This window comes from Oenanthe melanoleuca, chromosome 23 (assembly GCF_029582105.1).
Source record: "Oenanthe melanoleuca isolate GR-GAL-2019-014 chromosome 23, OMel1.0, whole genome shotgun sequence".
NCBI classification, from domain to species: domain Eukaryota; kingdom Metazoa; phylum Chordata; class Aves; order Passeriformes; family Muscicapidae; genus Oenanthe; species Oenanthe melanoleuca.
Genome location: NC_079356.1, coordinates 5,075,967 through 5,090,592, shown reverse-complemented (window position 1 = coordinate 5,090,592; position 14,626 = coordinate 5,075,967). Strand labels below are relative to the sequence as shown.

At 57.8% G+C, this 14,626-nt stretch overlaps 3 protein-coding genes across 9 annotated transcripts; all 3 read left to right on the top strand.

The window, feature by feature from the left end:
- Window positions 1-149: 149 nt before the first annotated feature.
- On the top strand, window positions 150-5,021 carry FUCA1 (alpha-L-fucosidase 1). Its single transcript, XM_056508976.1, has 8 exons — window positions 150-651; window positions 1,384-1,518; window positions 1,718-1,855; window positions 2,482-2,587; window positions 2,900-3,100; window positions 3,252-3,442; window positions 3,931-4,030; window positions 4,577-5,021. The coding sequence occupies exons 1-8, from the start codon at window positions 308-310 to the stop codon at window positions 4,715-4,717; spliced, it is 1,356 nt and encodes a 451-aa protein (XP_056364951.1). The 5' UTR covers window positions 150-307; the 3' UTR covers window positions 4,718-5,021.
- A 71-nt stretch (window positions 5,022-5,092) lies between these two features.
- HMGCL (3-hydroxy-3-methylglutaryl-CoA lyase) lies at window positions 5,093-10,794 on the top strand. Of its 6 annotated transcripts, none has more exons than XM_056508978.1 (9): window positions 5,093-5,607; window positions 6,340-6,426; window positions 6,645-6,752; window positions 7,102-7,197; window positions 7,687-7,835; window positions 8,161-8,224; window positions 9,072-9,260; window positions 9,511-9,636; window positions 9,947-10,794. In XM_056508978.1, exons 1-9 carry the CDS (start codon window positions 5,428-5,430, stop codon window positions 10,046-10,048), a joined length of 1,101 nt encoding a protein of 366 aa, XP_056364953.1. In that variant the 5' UTR covers window positions 5,093-5,427; the 3' UTR covers window positions 10,049-10,794. The 6 variants fall into 6 exon arrangements, with proteins under 6 accessions (XP_056364953.1, XP_056364952.1, XP_056364956.1 ...); XM_056508977.1 differs by having other exon boundaries at window positions 5,157-5,607; window positions 6,295-6,426; XM_056508982.1 differs by lacking the exon at window positions 5,093-5,607 and adding an exon at window positions 5,684-5,798.
- Window positions 10,795-11,086: 292 nt separating this feature from the next.
- On the top strand, window positions 11,087-14,581 carry GALE (UDP-galactose-4-epimerase). Of its 2 annotated transcripts, XM_056508985.1 has the most exons (11): window positions 11,087-11,143; window positions 11,909-12,034; window positions 12,103-12,218; window positions 12,359-12,472; window positions 12,572-12,748; window positions 12,826-12,939; window positions 13,019-13,085; window positions 13,172-13,257; window positions 13,369-13,446; window positions 13,482-13,617; window positions 13,694-14,581. In XM_056508985.1, exons 2-11 carry the CDS (start codon window positions 11,914-11,916, stop codon window positions 13,747-13,749), a joined length of 1,065 nt encoding a protein of 354 aa, XP_056364960.1. In that variant the 5' UTR covers window positions 11,087-11,143; window positions 11,909-11,913; the 3' UTR covers window positions 13,750-14,581. The 2 variants fall into 2 exon arrangements, with proteins under 2 accessions (XP_056364960.1, XP_056364959.1); XM_056508984.1 differs by having other exon boundaries at window positions 13,369-13,617.
- The last annotated feature ends 45 nt before the right edge of the window (window positions 14,582-14,626 follow it).

Here is a 14,626-nt window from a genome sequence, read left to right as displayed (position 1 = left end):
ATGATCCTTCATCCCTTCCAGCTCGGGATATTCCGTGATCCTGCTCCGGAGGCTGATCCTGTTCCTGGGGGATAACGGCAGTGCCCTGAACAGGCTCTGATCTGATTCGTGCTGGTGGCTCAGTGGGGTCAGGGCAGCCTTGCGGGGAGCCGGAGCTCTGGTTTGTGATGCAGCACGAACAAACACCGTGGATTGTTGCGGCCGAACGCGCCGTGGGTGCTGCAGGGTCAGGCCGCAGCCTCGAACCCGCGGCCCCAGGGAGAGCCGCGGCGGCGGTGACGTCACGGGGCGGTGACGTCACGGTGCTATGGCGGCGCGGGCGCTGCTCTGTGTGGCGGCCGCGCTGGGCCCGGTCCTGGCCGAGCCCCGGTACCGCCCGGACTGGGCCAGCCTGGACGCGCGGCCGCTGCCGGCCTGGTTCGACCGGGCCAAGGTGGGGGTGTTCGTGCACTGGGGCGTGTTCTCCGTGCCCGCCTGGGGCTCCGAGTGGTTCTGGTGGCACTGGCAGGGCCTGCACGATGCCGCCTGCGAGCGCTTCGTGCGCCGCCGCTTCCCGCCCGGCACCACCTACGCTGAGTTCGCGCCCCTTTTCACCGCCCACGACTTCCAGCCCCGCCAGTGGGCACAGCTCTTCCAGCGGGCCGGGGCCAGGTCAGCGCCGGGGGCGGCCGGACTTGTGTCCCTGAGAGGATGGGGAGAGCCTGAGGGGATGAGTGCCATGAGTGAGGATCCTGAGGGGATGGGGATCACTGAGGGGATGAGTGCCATGGCCGGGGGTCCCTGAGGGGATGGGGAGAGCCTGAGGGGAATGGATGATAGGTCTGGGGATCCTGAGGGGATGAGTGTCATTGCCAAGGATCCATGAGGGGATGGAGCATCCCTGAGGGGATGAGTGCCATGGCCAAGGGTCCCTGAGCGGATGGATGATGGATCTGGGGGTCCCTGAGGGAATAGAGGAACCATTTCTGGCAGTCTGTGTGTTAGACAGGAGAGCATGTCTGGGAGACTCGGAGGGAATGAGAGATGGGTCTAGGGGTCCCCAAGGGGATGGAAAAGCTTGGGAAGCATATGGGGCTGTTCTCAAGAGGATGCAGGGGTCTCTGAGGGGATGGAAGGGGCAAGTCCAGGGATCTCTGAGGGATTGGGGGTCTCTGAACAGTGCTGGAGATCCCTGAGAGTGCTGAGGAGATGACAGGTCTTGTTCCTATGAGTATTGACTGTTCATTCTTTCCCAGCATTAAAATCCACTAAAAGCTTCTCTTATTTTTGTATTTGCTTCTGAATTCAGAGGAAAGTGACAGTGTGGTTATCCAGTGGGTTTGCGGTGAGGCTGGGAAATATCTCAGTTGTCCTTTGCCATCCCAAATCTTTTTCTCCTCTCAGATACGTGGTCCTGACCACCAAGCACCACGAGGGCTTCACCAACTGGGGGTCACCAGTGTCCTGGAACTGGAATTCTGTGGATACAGGGCCCCACCGGGACCTGGTGGGAGAGCTGGGAGAAGCCCTCAGGGAGAGGTAGGGCCCTGCCAGAGCTCTTCTTTCAGAGCAGTGAATCCTCCTGGCTGTGCTTGACAAACAGCAGAAAACCCCTGAGCTCAGTGTGAAAAATGGAGTGCTTGCAAATGATGAAAAATAATAATGCCAGTAATTTAATTTCCACTGCTTCTTAATCCCTTCTGAAGCCTAACTGTGCCCTCTGTGTTTTGTCCTTCAGCAACCTCCGTTATGGGCTCTATCACTCCCTGATGGAGTGGTTTAACCCTCTCTACCTCGCTGACAAACAAAGTGACTTCAAGACCCAGAACTTTGTTTTAAAGAAGACCATGCCAGAACTTTATGACCTTGTCTTAAAGTAAGAACAACAACCAGCTCAGAATCACCAGCATTTCCTGGTTTCATTTCTGTAGAGAAAGGTGCAAAGTGAATGCAAAGGAGAGAAATGTTGATTTTTGCAAAGTCAAATTCTCTTTGCTAACCAGCAATGATTTATGATAATTAGAAAATGTCCTGTGGAAAGTCTAATCTTATAGAATAAGGCAGGGACAAATTTTTCCTGCAAAAGCAATTCCCTTTAATCCTGCCTTTGTGCAGGGTGGCTTGAAGTAGAACAAACTTCAGTATTTTGTAGAATAGAAGAATGAATTTGCATCCTTGCCTTGTTTTCCCTTGCTGACAAAAATACAAGGCTTGGGCTTGTGGGTTGTTGTCCCAGCTCAAGAATGTGCCTCATAATCACCTTTGAGGTGCCAAATTCTGGGTTTTTTTGGAAGAGCTGCACCCTCTCTTGAGCTATGGATCAACACTTTGTTCCTTGCTGCTGCAAGATCCTCCCTTAGAGCTCTGTGTGAAGCAGAAAATGAAGCAAAAACCTCCTGGTGATATCAGGCAGTGGGATGGGGAAGTGAAATTACCCCACACCCAAGCAACAGTGTGGCAGGAGCAGATAAGCCATTTTGAAACAGCATCTATCTCCCTTAGATACAAACCAGATCTGATTTGGTCAGATGGAGACTGGGAAGCTCCAGATTCCTACTGGAATTCCACCTCTTTCCTTGCCTGGCTCTATAACGACAGCCCTGTCAAGGTACTGCTGCCCCTCGTGGCACTGGGTGGGTGTGGAAGGGCAGAAAGCTGTGGGGTTTGTGATCAAACCAGATCCTTGCCATTTGCCAAATGTGTTTTATTCTCTGACAAAAGGAATAAAGTCTGCTGCTGTGACAGCTCCACTGCCCTTTGCATGGGAGACTCAGACCAGGAGCTTTGTTGCTCTCTGAGTGAGCAGAGGGAGGGATTCAGCCTTTTCTATTACACAGGGAATTTTTAGGTGCTTCCTGAGAGGGGGGTGACTGCCCAAGAACAGAAGGTTCTGTGCCCTGAGCTGTTTTCCTTCCCACAGGACACCGTGGTTGTCAACGATCGCTGGGGTCGGGGCTGCTCCTGTCGCCACGGGGGTTTCTACAACTGTGCTGACAAGTACAGGCCGGGCACCCTGCCAGAGCACAAGTGGGAGATGTGCTCCTCCCTGGACAGGCTCTCCTGGGGCTACCGCAGCAACATGAGCCTCGCTGAGGTGATGGATGAAATGAGCATGATTGAGGTGAGAATTGCGAGGTGATGGATGAAATGAGCATGGTTGAGGTGAGAATTGCTGGGAATTTGAGGTTCCTGGGGCAGCTGATGAGCATGAAACTCAGTTTCTGTCTGAGGTGAAGATAATGCAGTTTGTTATCTTGCTTTATCTGCCACAGGAGCTGGTGCAGACTGTGAGTTTGGGTGGCAACTACCTCCTCAATGTGGGACCTACAAAAGAAGGGGTGATTGTCCCCATCTTCCAGGAAAGGCTCCTGGCCCTTGGGAGGTGGCTGGACACCAATGGGGAGGCCATTTATGAATCCCAGCCTTGGAGGGTGCAGATGGAGAACACCACAGACACGGTCTGGTAAGGGCTCTGCTGCTCAGACCAGCTGAGCTGATGGTTATTTCTTTTCCTAAATTTGGTACACCCTGTAGTCTTGCCATTAGGATTTCATCCATCTTTCTTCAGTAGGGAACAACAACCCTTCCTTTAAAACATGTCCACACTGTGGCTGTCAGGATTGTTTAAGTAGTGGACCTGGCCAGAAATGCCTACAAAATGGAGTTGTTTTTATTTCCTCCAGTGTGTTCAGCCCAGAAATGAAGAGCAGAGATCAGAATGAGACTGTGTATCCACCCTGGCTGAGGCCTGGACAGGCACACATGGACTTTGTTTGGGTTTCATCAGCCAGCGCTGAGTGGCTGATGGTGGGTCCAAAGTGACAGATTTTGGAGTCAGGGAAAGTAGGTGACCCCTGTGTGGTGAGAGAAGGCAAAGCAGTGTTCTTGTGCTGTCTGGAAAGGTCAGGTTTGTGTCTGGTGCCCTCACCTGCTGAACTCTTGCTCCCTCAGGTACACCTCCAAGGGACCACTGGTCTTTGCCATCTTCCTGCTCTGGCCTCGGGACAGTGTCCTGTGTCTGTCCTCGCCCATCCCATCCCCAGGCACACAGGTAAGGGCCTTAGAACAGGACAGCACACACTGGGAGCCCATCTGGGGGCATTTGTGGCTGGGAAGGGCCAACAGGGTTTATTTAGGAGTGGGGAGGTTGTGTGCTCTGGGCTCCCTGCAGCATCCCAGCTGTTCCCCAGGCTTTGGCTCACATGGGACGTGGGACGGGAGTTGCCAGGACAGGCTGGTGGCTGCCAGGGAAGATTCCTGCCCTGCAGTGTTTTGGTGCAGGGGAGGGAAGCAAACAGCCAGAGAGCAGGAGTGCCCTGCAGCCACGTTCGGCTCAGTGCAGTGCCCTGCTCATGGCATGTGTCACTGTGACGCAAATGTCCAGTGTCCTTTGCTCTGAACAAACAGGGGCAAAGCGTCAGCAACAAACAAACCCCAAACAACAAACTGCAGCCTGGTGTGGCCTCAGAGCACCCTGAGTGTGCCCCCTGTGCCACGTGAGCCACGCCTGGGCACCTGCAGGGAAATGCTGGGCTGTGCAGAGGGGGCCTGCTGAGCTCCAGCTCAGTGTCCCCTTCCTTCCTCCCTCCCTCTGCAGGTGACACTGCTGGGCTTTTCAGGGACTCTGAAGTGGCAGAACCAGCCAGGGAAGGGGATGCTCATCACCCTGCCCTACATGCTGCCATCTCCTCTCCCTCCTCAGTCTGGCTGGGCCGTGAAGCTCGAGGGAGTGAAGTGATGCTGTGGGGGGACACAGCATCTCCCACTGCCTTTCTTTTTGATTGAATCCAAGAGGATTTTTAATGTTTCACGTTGAATACATTATTTTTCACTTGAGAGAATCTCTCCTCCAATCTCTGTTGCCTTGTGTTGCTTTGGTGTTGGTTGTGATCAGCTGCTTCCATGATGAATAAATCTAATGGAAGTTTGCTGGAATAAATCATATGTAAAAAATACGATACAAACCCATCAACAAACTTCTATTAATATTCTGCTGGAGACAGCTACAAGAAAAGGTTTTGTTCTTAGTGAATTTAAGAGACTCCACCATTGTGAGCTGCACTGTAACTTTTGCTTGCACTGCTGAACTTCTGAACTTTGTGTTCCAGTGAGGGCAGGTTTCCTGCGTGGGTGTTGAACATCTTCAAAAAGGTTGAACAAATTGTGAGTGATGACACTGCTCCCAAGAGCACGGGCTGTTGTGAAGGCACCACAGCATTGCAGCCAGGCTTTGTTCTGTCCTGTCCGAGCACAACCTGCCAGGACACTTGGAGCTGAGCACGGGCAGAGCCGCGGGGCTGGGCCACGTGCGGAGCTGCTGTCGTGGGGCTGTTACTGAAACGACAAACATCCAACGGCCCCGGCTCCAGAGAACCGCCTGCGAGTGCCAGGGACCGGTGGTGACGCTGTTACAAACAAAAAAATGGGACGAGAAGGGACAACAGAGCGATGGCCACTCTGCCTCCCAAGCCCATCACGCCGGTGACCCCTGGCGCGGAGCGGGGCCCGCCCCAAAACAAACAGCGCGGGCGGTATAAGTGCGCGGCGGGCGCGCTGCCGCCACTGCCGCAGCACAGGATGCCGCGCTGTGACACGGGCCCCGCGCCGCGGGACGGCGCCTGGGCGCAGGTACGGGATGGCGACAGCGACACGGGGACACGGGGACGGGGACAGAGGGACGCGGTGCCACCGGGGCAGACACGTGATGGCAGCCACGCCCCCGGCGGCGTCACGTGCCGGGGGTGGGTGCGGTCACGTGGTCGCGGGCGGACATGGCGGCGCGGCGGCTGCTGCCGCGCTGGGCGGGATCGCTGCGGCCCGTGAGGGAGCGGGGGAGACATGGAGGGAAAGGGAGCGGGGGAGAAGGGACCGGGAGAGACCGGGGGAGAAGGGACTGGGAGAGACCGGGGAGGGAAAGGGACCGGGGGGAGAAAGGACCGGGAGAGACCGGGGAGGGAAAGGGAGCGGGGGGAGAAGAGACCGGGGAGGGAAAGGGAGCGGGGGGAGAAGAGACCGGGGAGGGAAAGGGACCGGGGGGAGAAAGGACCGGGAGAGACCGGGGAGGGAAAGGGACCGGGAGAGAAGGGACCGGGAGAGACCGGGGAGGGAAAGGGACCGGGAGAGAAGGGACCGGGAGAGACCGGGGAGGGAAAGGGAGCGGGGGAGAGAAGGGACCGGGAGAGACCGGGGAGAGAAAGGGAGCGGGGGGAGAGAGAGACCGGGATGATAAAGGGACCGGGGAGAAAAAGGGACCTGGGAGAGACCGGGACGGAGCCGAGCGGGGCCGGTGTGGGGCTCAGCGCTGACCCCGGGCAGGGCCCAGCGGGGCTCCGGGGCTCGGCTGATCCTCCACCGTGCCAGGTGAGCTCGGCGGCGGCGAGCGGCGCGTACCCGAAGCGGGTGAAGGTGGTGGAGGTGGGACCCCGCGACGGGCTCCAGAACGAGAAGGTACCGGCGGCTCCGGCTCCCTGCACCTCCCAAAAACCAAACCCAAAGCCGTTCTCCAACCAAATCCCCCAAACGCCTCCCTGTGCCAGCAATGGGGCAGGTTTTCTTTAAATGCTGCTCTTGTGATGTTGAAAATTTGCTCCTTCTTTTTTAACGGTGGAAGAGTTTATTATGGAAATAATAATAGCTTTATGTCGTTTTTCTTTTCTTCTTCTTAGAATGTGGTCCCCACCCCAGTGAAGATCAATTTGATCAACATGCTGTCAGAGACAGGGCTGCAGGTCATAGAGGCCACCAGCTTCGTGTCCCCCAAGTGGGTTCCTCAGGTGGGTGTTCAGGCAGGATTTGCAGTGCTGTGTTCCAGAAGTACAGCAGTCCAGTGATTCTGCTTGCTCCCAACTCCCTGGTACTGGGCAAGGACCAGCAGAGGAGTTAAAATATCCCAGAGCTTCCCTTTGGAGCCTGGGGCAGAGCAGAGGGACAGGCAGGTCACACACTCAGAGCTGTTTGTGCACCTTGGCCTGGCTGGGTGACCCCTGACCCCTCACTGGCTGCACTTCTGTTTGCTTTTGGAGGCTCTGATCCCTAAATCTTTCTGTTCCCTGTATTAAAAGCAATGTTGATGATGATTTCCTGAGTGGCAGTTGTCACACTCACAGTTTCCTGGTTTTGCAGATGGCTGATCACACTGAAGTCATGCAGGGGATTAATAAATTACCTGGGATCAGTTACCCTGTGCTGACTCCAAACCTGAAGGGATTCCAGGCAGCGGTAAGGGCTGGGAAAACCTCAGTATCCACTCTGGGCTGCTTCCAGTCCCACCTGATCCTGTTCTCCTGCTCCTGTGGCTTCACCCTTTTCAAGGCAAACTCAGATGTGTCTTGTGCAGAATGCAGAGGGGAGGATTGGGTTGTTTGGGGGAAAAATACTTTTATAAAATGAGAGAATTGTAGTCAGAGATTGTAGATCACAGAGTCATTGAGTTTAGAGAAGAGCTCTGAGATCTTCAAGTCTAAATAAGCAAGGCAGATTTATTTAGTACCAGAAGAGTCCCTGGAAAGGGAAGTCTCTCTACCAAGAGGTGCCACTGAAACCCTTGAATTAGAAGCTGTGGCTCTGTTTGTCATTTCCCTCACAAGGAAAATCACTTGGCTTTGACTTAACAGCAGTGCTGGCTTAAGGGTTGGACCTGCTAATCTCAGGGGTGTTTTCCACCCCCAGTGGTTCCTGTGATTCCAGTTTGGGATTTCTTATTTGCAGGTGGCAGCAGGGGCCAAGGAGGTGTCGATCTTTGGGGCAGCATCCGAGCTGTTCACCAAGAAAAACATCAACTGCTCCATCGAGGAGAGCCTGGAGAGGTTTGATGAGGTCATGAAGGCAGCAAGGGAAGCCAACATTCCTGTCAGGGGGTAAGCAGTTCCTGCTGGAATTCACCCACTTGTGATCATTCATTCTGCAATAATCCAGAATCAATTTGGATCAGATTTTCTTGGGCAAACATCCCACATGGAAATGCACAGGTCACACACCCACACCCCTGTGGGCTCATCTTGGCAAACTTCAAACCCATGGAAGAAGAAATTGTAGAAATTTGTAGCCTTTGGCCAGTGGATTTCTGGAATATAAAAGTGATCCTCCCATCTTGTAGACATGGAAGATGCACAAGTCCTGACTGATTTGTCCAGTAGAATCCCACTGCCCTTTTCCAGCTAAAAGTGTTTTTTTTAACCACAGGTATGTTTCCTGTGTCCTTGGATGTCCCTATGAAGGGAAGATTTCTGCAGCTAAAGTTGCAGAGGTGAGTCAGTCATAAACCAGAATTCCTGAGAGGGTTTTGATTTATTTTTATTTTTAGGGATGTGAAGTGGGCACTGGGGGATGTGTCAGACCTAAGGGAATATCCAGGTACTGAGAGACAGAATGGGCTGTTGAGGGAGGTTTGGGCACCTGGAGGTTTTTAATCACAGAGAAGAGTGTCCAGGAAATCATGGAACAGCAGGAATGGGCTGAGGGGAGGGAAGGAGGAGTCCAGGTGCAGCAGGAATGAGCTGTGGGGAGAGAAGGAAGTGTCCAGGTGCAGCAGGAATGGGCTGTGGGGAGGGAAGGAGGTGCCCAGGTGCAGCAGGAATGGGCTGTGGGGAGGGAAGGAGGTGTCCAGGTGCAGCAGGAATGGGCTGTGGGGAGGGAAGGAGGAGTCCAGGTGCAGCAGGAATGGGCTGTGGGGAGGGAAGGGGGTGCCCAGGTGCAGCAGGAATGGGCTGTGGGGAGGGAAGGAAGTGTCCAGGTGCAGCAGGAATGGGCTGTGGGGAGGGAAGGAAGTGTCCAGGTGCAGCAGGAATGGGCTGTGGGGAGGGAAGGAAGTGTCCAGGTGCAGCAGGAATGGGCTGTGGGGAGGGAAGGAGGAGTCCAGGTGCAGCAGGAATGGGCTGTGGGGAGGGAAGGAGGTGCCCAGGTGCAGCAGGAATGAGCTGTGGGGAGGGAAGGAGGAGTCCAGGTGCAGCAGGAATGGGCTGTGGGGAGGGAAGGAGGAGTCCAGGTGCAGCAGGAATGGGCTGTGGGGAGGGAAGGAGGAGTCCAGGTGCAGCAGGAATGGGCTGTGGGGAGGGAAGGATGCCCTCTCAGTGCCCCTGCTGGCTGTGGCACAGGTCTCCAAGAAGATGTACTCCATGGGGTGCTACGAGATCTCCCTGGGGGACACCATTGGCGTGGGCACCCCTGGCAGCATGAGGGACATGCTGGCAGTGGTGATGAAGGAGGTGCCCGTGGGGGCTCTGGCTGTTCACTGCCATGACACCTATGGACAGGCTCTGGCCAACATCCTGGTGGCCCTGCAGGTAGGATTCCTGATCTGGGTCACACACTGTGGTGTGGTTGGGATGAATCTTAAAGCCCATCTTGTTCCACCCCTTGCCCATCTCCCACTCCCAGCTGCTCCAAGCCCCATCCAGCCTGGCCTGGGGCACTCCAGGGGTGGGGCAGCCACACAAATGAAGCAGCTTTCCTTGGGTTTTTTTGTGCTTGTTTGGGAATTGCAGATTCTGTGCTTGCAGAGCAGCCCCTGACTCTGTGTGTGTTTGTTTGCAGATGGGGGTGAGCGTGGTGGATGCTTCTGTGGCTGGCCTTGGGGGGTGTCCCTATGCCCAGGGAGCCTCTGGCAACGTGGCCACAGAGGACTTGGTGTACATGCTGAATGGGCTGGGCATCCACACGGTGAGTGGCAGCTGCCCTGGGCTCTGAGCCTGGTGGGGGCAGCTGGGGGGGCTCAGTGGGGCTGGGGAGAGACTTCACAGAGGTCTGGAGTGACAGGACACAGGGAATGGCTTCTCCTTGACACAGGGCAGGGTTGGGTGGGGGATGTTAGGGAAAAATCCTCACTGTCAGGGTGGGGAGGGCAGCCAGAGCAGCTGTGGCTGCCCCTGGATCCCTGGCAGTGCCCAAGGCCAGGCTGGACACTGGGGTTTGGAGCAGCTGGGACAGTGGGAGATTCCCTCAAGGTGTGTCCTGTGCCTTTCCCACGCAGGGAGTGGATCTGCAGAAGCTGATGGACACAGGCACCTTCATCTGCAATGCCCTGAACAGAAAAACCAATTCCAAGGTGTCTCAGGCCTCCTGCAGACTGTGACACTGAGAGGAATTCCTGCTTGGGTTCAGAACAAACTGAGGATCCAGCACTGGCTGGGATTCCTCTCTGATCTCCTGAGCTCCTTCCCAGCTCAGCACTTGAGAGGAAGCTCAAAATCCACCAGAATTATGAAGAAATGAAAGAATACTCTATGCTGTTGTATTATATTGGACCTTGAGGCTGTCACCCCGTGCCTTGGAGAAGGGAGGACGTGGAGGGGCTGAGGAGAGCTCTGCCCTGAGCACACCCAGCAGCTCCTGCCTGCAGAGCCAAGACCCCACAGATGTTGCAGTTACAGCTCTGTCCAGGTCAGGCTGTGCCCTCCAAGGCTGAGCCCAGAGCCTCCCCTGGTGCTCAGCCTGCAGGGACTGTGCTACTGCTCTGTGTATCTGTTGTAAGATACCTCGAATTACCAGGAGTAATAAATACATTATTTAATAGTCTAAACTATTAAAAATTTGATTCAGCTGAACCAGCTAAGGAGCTTTTGCTGCTGGTTTGGTTCCAAGTGCCTCTTCTAGGTGGAAACTCTGCATCATCATGGGCTGGGGGGGTGAGGAATTCCTTCCACCCCCAGAGAGCAGAGAGTGTGAGACACCCCAGCTCTTCTATTTAAAATAATTTATTGAACAGTTTATTTGTGCGACTGGAAATGAGCCCATGAACTCTGTCCTTTCAGGGGGCAGGGCAGGTTTGAGGCTCTGTGTACTTCCTCTCCATATGACTTCAATAAACTGTAATAATTACCAAGCCTCCGCTAATAAACGCCGCAGAAATGAGGCGGAATCGGGCAGTAATTCGGGGTTTTGGGGCAATAAATCGGGATTTTGGGCAATAATTCGTGGTTTTGGGGCAGCGCCCTCCTCCCGCCGCCAGGGGGCGCTGCCGCACCGGGCTCGTCGCGGTGGCCCCGCCCCCTCCCGCGCGCAGCAATGGCCGCCGTCCCCCCGCGGTGTTTTGGCCGCGCGGCCGCTCCGTAGCCCTGACACGTTTCCATGGAGGAGCCGCGCGCGTGGCGCCGGGGGCGGGGCCAAGGCCCGGCCTTAAAGGGGCCGCGCCCCGCGCGGGGCTGAGCGGGAGCGGCGGCAGCGGCGGGTGAGAGACCGGGGGAACCGGGGGGAAAAGCCGGGCGGAACGGGCAGGGGCACGGATGTGCTGCCCTGCCCTGCTTCCTTTGGTAGGGAGAGCCGAAACCGCCGGGGTTTGCGGTATCCCCGGGTCTCTGGAACAGTTCCGGTCCCCCGGGTCCGTTCTGCCCCTCGGGCCCCGGGACCCCTCCGGTCCCTCCCGCCCCTGTCCCCGCTCCCCGCTGAAATCCGCGTTATTTTGCCTTCCCCGCCCTCTCCCACCTGGCCCAGCTGCGGATTCCCCCCAGCCCGGGACGGGGCGGTTTGCGGGGCTCAGGTGTGGAAATTTCCCGGTTCGGGTCCTTCCCCGGCTCCTGCCCCTCCCCAGGCCCGCGGGATCGCTGCGGTTTGCGGGTCCCAAAGTCCTTCTAGAGGAGGCGAGGAGCGCGGCTGGGAAGGGAGGCTGGGGAAAAACAGGGAATGGCTCAAGGACAGAGCCGATCCCCCAATCTCCCTGCGGAGACCACCCCAATTAATTAATCACTTAATTGATAATGAGAACTCCTGCCCTGAGGTTTAACAGGAAGAGCCAGGGTTCGTGTCCGGGCTGTGCCAGCTCCGTGTCCGGGAGGTGTGACCGGCAGTGCCCGGCCCTGGGGCAGCACCTGGCGGCAGCGCTGACGTGACAGGGCCGGGCTGATGTGACAGAGACCGGGCTGTGCCCTCCCCCCGCTGGAGGGTTCGGGGCTGTGCCCTCCCCGATCCTGGAGGGTTTGGGGTTTTTCCCCCGCAGGAACCATGGCAGAGAAGATCCTGGTGACGGGCGGCGCCGGCTACATCGGCAGCCACTGCGTGCTGGAGCTGCTGCAGGCGGGATTCGTGCCCGTGGTCATCGACAACTTCCACAACGCCATCCGAGGTAGGGCAGCCCGTCCCGGGCCGGGCTGTGCCCGCCCGCAGCAGCGCCTCACCCCGCTCCATCCCCAGGCTCCGAGCAGCTCCCCGAGAGCCTCCGGCGGGTGCAGGAGATCGCGCAGCGGCCCGTGCTCTTCCAGGAGCTCGACATCACGGACGAGGCGGCGCTGCAGGAGCTCTTCAGCAAGGTGAGAGCAGGAGCTGCAGTGCCCTGCGGGCTGCTTGGGGTTGGAGCACTCCTTCGGGCCACGGAGCCCCCCGAGCTCCTGGGGGAATTCTGGCTGGCTCCTGTTTCCTGGCACTGACTCCCTGCCCGTTCCCCCTGCAGCACCGTTTCTCGGCCGTCATGCACTTTGCGGGGCTGAAGGCTGTGGGGGAGTCAGTGCAGAAGCCTCTGGAATATTACAGAGTGAACCTCACCGGGACCATCCGGCTGCTGGAGGTGAGAGGAGCCCGCAGGGACCCTGTGCTGTCCCGTCTGCTCTCACAGCACAGTCCTGGGCACAGAGCTGGGGCAGTGCTGATCACTGCCCTCCCCCAGACCATGAAGGCCCACGGCGTGAGGAACATCGTGTTCAGCAGCTCTGCCACCGTCTACGGGGACCCCAAGTACCTCCCCCTGGACGAGAAACACCCGGTTGGGGGCTGCACCAACCCCTACGGCAAATCCAAGTTCTTCATCGAGGAGATGATCCGGGACCTCTGCAGAGCAGAGAGGGTGAGGAGCCGCCCCCGGGATGCAGCCCGTCCGTGTGTCCCCTCGGGGGTGACAGCAGCCTGTCCGTGTGTCCCCAGGACTGGAACGCTGTCCTGCTGCGTTACTTCAACCCCATCGGCGCCCACGAGTCGGGGATGATCGGAGAGGATCCTCAGGGCATCCCCAACAACCTCATGCCCTACGTGGCTCAGGTACCGCCCCCACAGCCCCGGGGGGGCACAGGGAGGGGACACGGTGCTGGGGCTCCCACGGGGCTGTCCCTCTGTGCAGGTGGCAGTGGGACGCCGGGAATTCCTCAGCGTCTTTGGGAACGACTACAAGACAGACGATGGAACAGGTGCGTGGTGGGACAGGTGGAATTTGGGATTCCCAAGGCCCCTGGCTGCACCCCAGGCCCTGCCCTCACCCTGTGTGTCCCCACAGGAGTCAGGGATTACATCCACGTCGTGGACCTGGCCAAGGGCCACATCGCTGCTCTGAAGAAGCTCAAGGAGAACTGTGGCTGCAAGGTGCCAACCTTGGGGTGCTGCCAGCCCTGGGAGGGTGTGGGGGTCCCACCGGGGGCTGAAGGGGGGCCTGGCCCTTCTCCCCTTGATCCCTGTCCTTTATCCTCCTCCCAGATCTACAACCTGGGCACAGGCACCGGCTACTCGGTGCTGCAGATGGTCCGGGCCATGGAGAAAGCCTCGGGCAGGGAGGTGAGGGCAGCCTGCAGGTCACAGGCACAGGGCAGCTGCTCCCCCCAGCAGCCCTGGCACCGTCCCCTCAGCCCTGCGGGCGCGAGGGAGACGTGGCCTCCTGCTACGCTGACCCCGCGCTGGCCGAGCGGGAGCTGGGCTGGAAAGCCGCCTTTGGCCTGGACAAGATGTGTAAGGGATCATCCCCTCCTGGCACAGCGGGCACTGCCAGCCCCTGGGCTCCCTCACCTTCTCCTCCCTGTTCCAGGTGAGGACCTGTGGCGCTGGCAGCTGCAGAACCCCACGGGCTTCAGCAAGAACTGAGCTGAGGCTGCTCTGAGCCAGCCCTGCCTTCTTCCCCAGGAGCTGTCACCGTCCTGGGAGAGCAGTTCCAGCTCCCCCTCCTGCCTGTGGCATGGGCAGGAAGGCTGGAGCATCCTCAGCCTCCCCACTCCTCATCCTCATCCCCCAGGTCTTTGCATCTCAGAGAGATGCACAGCAGAGAACAGAGGCAGGGCCTGGCTTGGCCCCCCAGGCGATGCCCGGGGGCTGCAGCCAGCCCAGGCTGGGAGCAGCTGCTCCTCCCTGTGCCCTGGGCATCCAGCACTGGCACATCTGAGTCCTGCTGAGCCCAAAGTGCAGCAGAGCCCCCATTCCCTCCTGCCCCACCTGGCTCAGGGGGAGCCCAAGGCACCTCTGCCCTGGCACAGAGGGCACCAGGGACCTCCCACAGGGACCTCCCACAGGGACCAGTCACATTCCAGGGCCACCACGGCTCATTTCCTCAGCCCAGGGCTTCCTCCACTCCCCTTTTCCCTGCCCCCATGGTTTTGGGGACCAAATCTCATCTCCCCCCTCTCCTGCTGAGCCAGAGGAGCCCCTGCCCGGGCTGTGCCAGCCTGGCCTGGCTGCCCACAGCCCCTCAGTGCTTCTGTGGCAGCCACTCCCCAAAGCCCATTGCCAAAGGCTGCCCAGGAGCTGGCTCTGCCCCCCTGGCCCACACTGCTCCTTTTTATTGCTGGCAGCTCCCAGGGCTCCAGGGGGCAGGGATGACGCAGTCAGCCCCGTGTGCTGGCAGCTGGATGAATAACTTATGCTCCTAAATTATGAATCGAGCTTTTGATTTGTTTTTAAAATAAACTTTCCTACTTTCTAAGTGGCAGCTTTGTTCTGCTTCCCCTAAAAATGGCACCTGGGGCCT

Excerpts from the sequence above, each read along its gene's own strand:
- FUCA1 (XM_056508976.1), top strand. The coding sequence starts at position 308 with ATGGCGGCGCGGGCGCTGCTCTGTGTGGCGGCCGCGCTGGGCCCGGTC. Across the intron at positions 1,856-2,481 it reads CTTTATGACCTTGTCTTAAA|ATACAAACCAGATCTGATTT; the intron begins GTAAGAACAACA and ends TATCTCCCTTAG. Across the intron at positions 3,443-3,930 it reads AACACCACAGACACGGTCTG|GTACACCTCCAAGGGACCAC; the intron begins GTAAGGGCTCTG and ends TTGCTCCCTCAG.
- HMGCL (XM_056508977.1), top strand. The coding sequence starts at position 5,428 with ATGGCCACTCTGCCTCCCAAGCCCATCACGCCGGTGACCCCTGGCGCG. Across the intron at positions 7,198-7,686 it reads TGAAGGGATTCCAGGCAGCG|GTGGCAGCAGGGGCCAAGGA; the intron begins GTAAGGGCTGGG and ends TCTTATTTGCAG. Across the intron at positions 7,836-8,160 it reads GCCAACATTCCTGTCAGGGG|GTATGTTTCCTGTGTCCTTG; the intron begins GTAAGCAGTTCC and ends TTTTAACCACAG.
- GALE (XM_056508984.1), top strand. The coding sequence starts at position 11,914 with ATGGCAGAGAAGATCCTGGTGACGGGCGGCGCCGGCTACATCGGCAGC. Across the intron at positions 12,035-12,102 it reads CTTCCACAACGCCATCCGAG|GCTCCGAGCAGCTCCCCGAG; the intron begins GTAGGGCAGCCC and ends CTCCATCCCCAG. Across the intron at positions 13,086-13,171 it reads CAAGACAGACGATGGAACAG|GAGTCAGGGATTACATCCAC; the intron begins GTGCGTGGTGGG and ends GTGTCCCCACAG.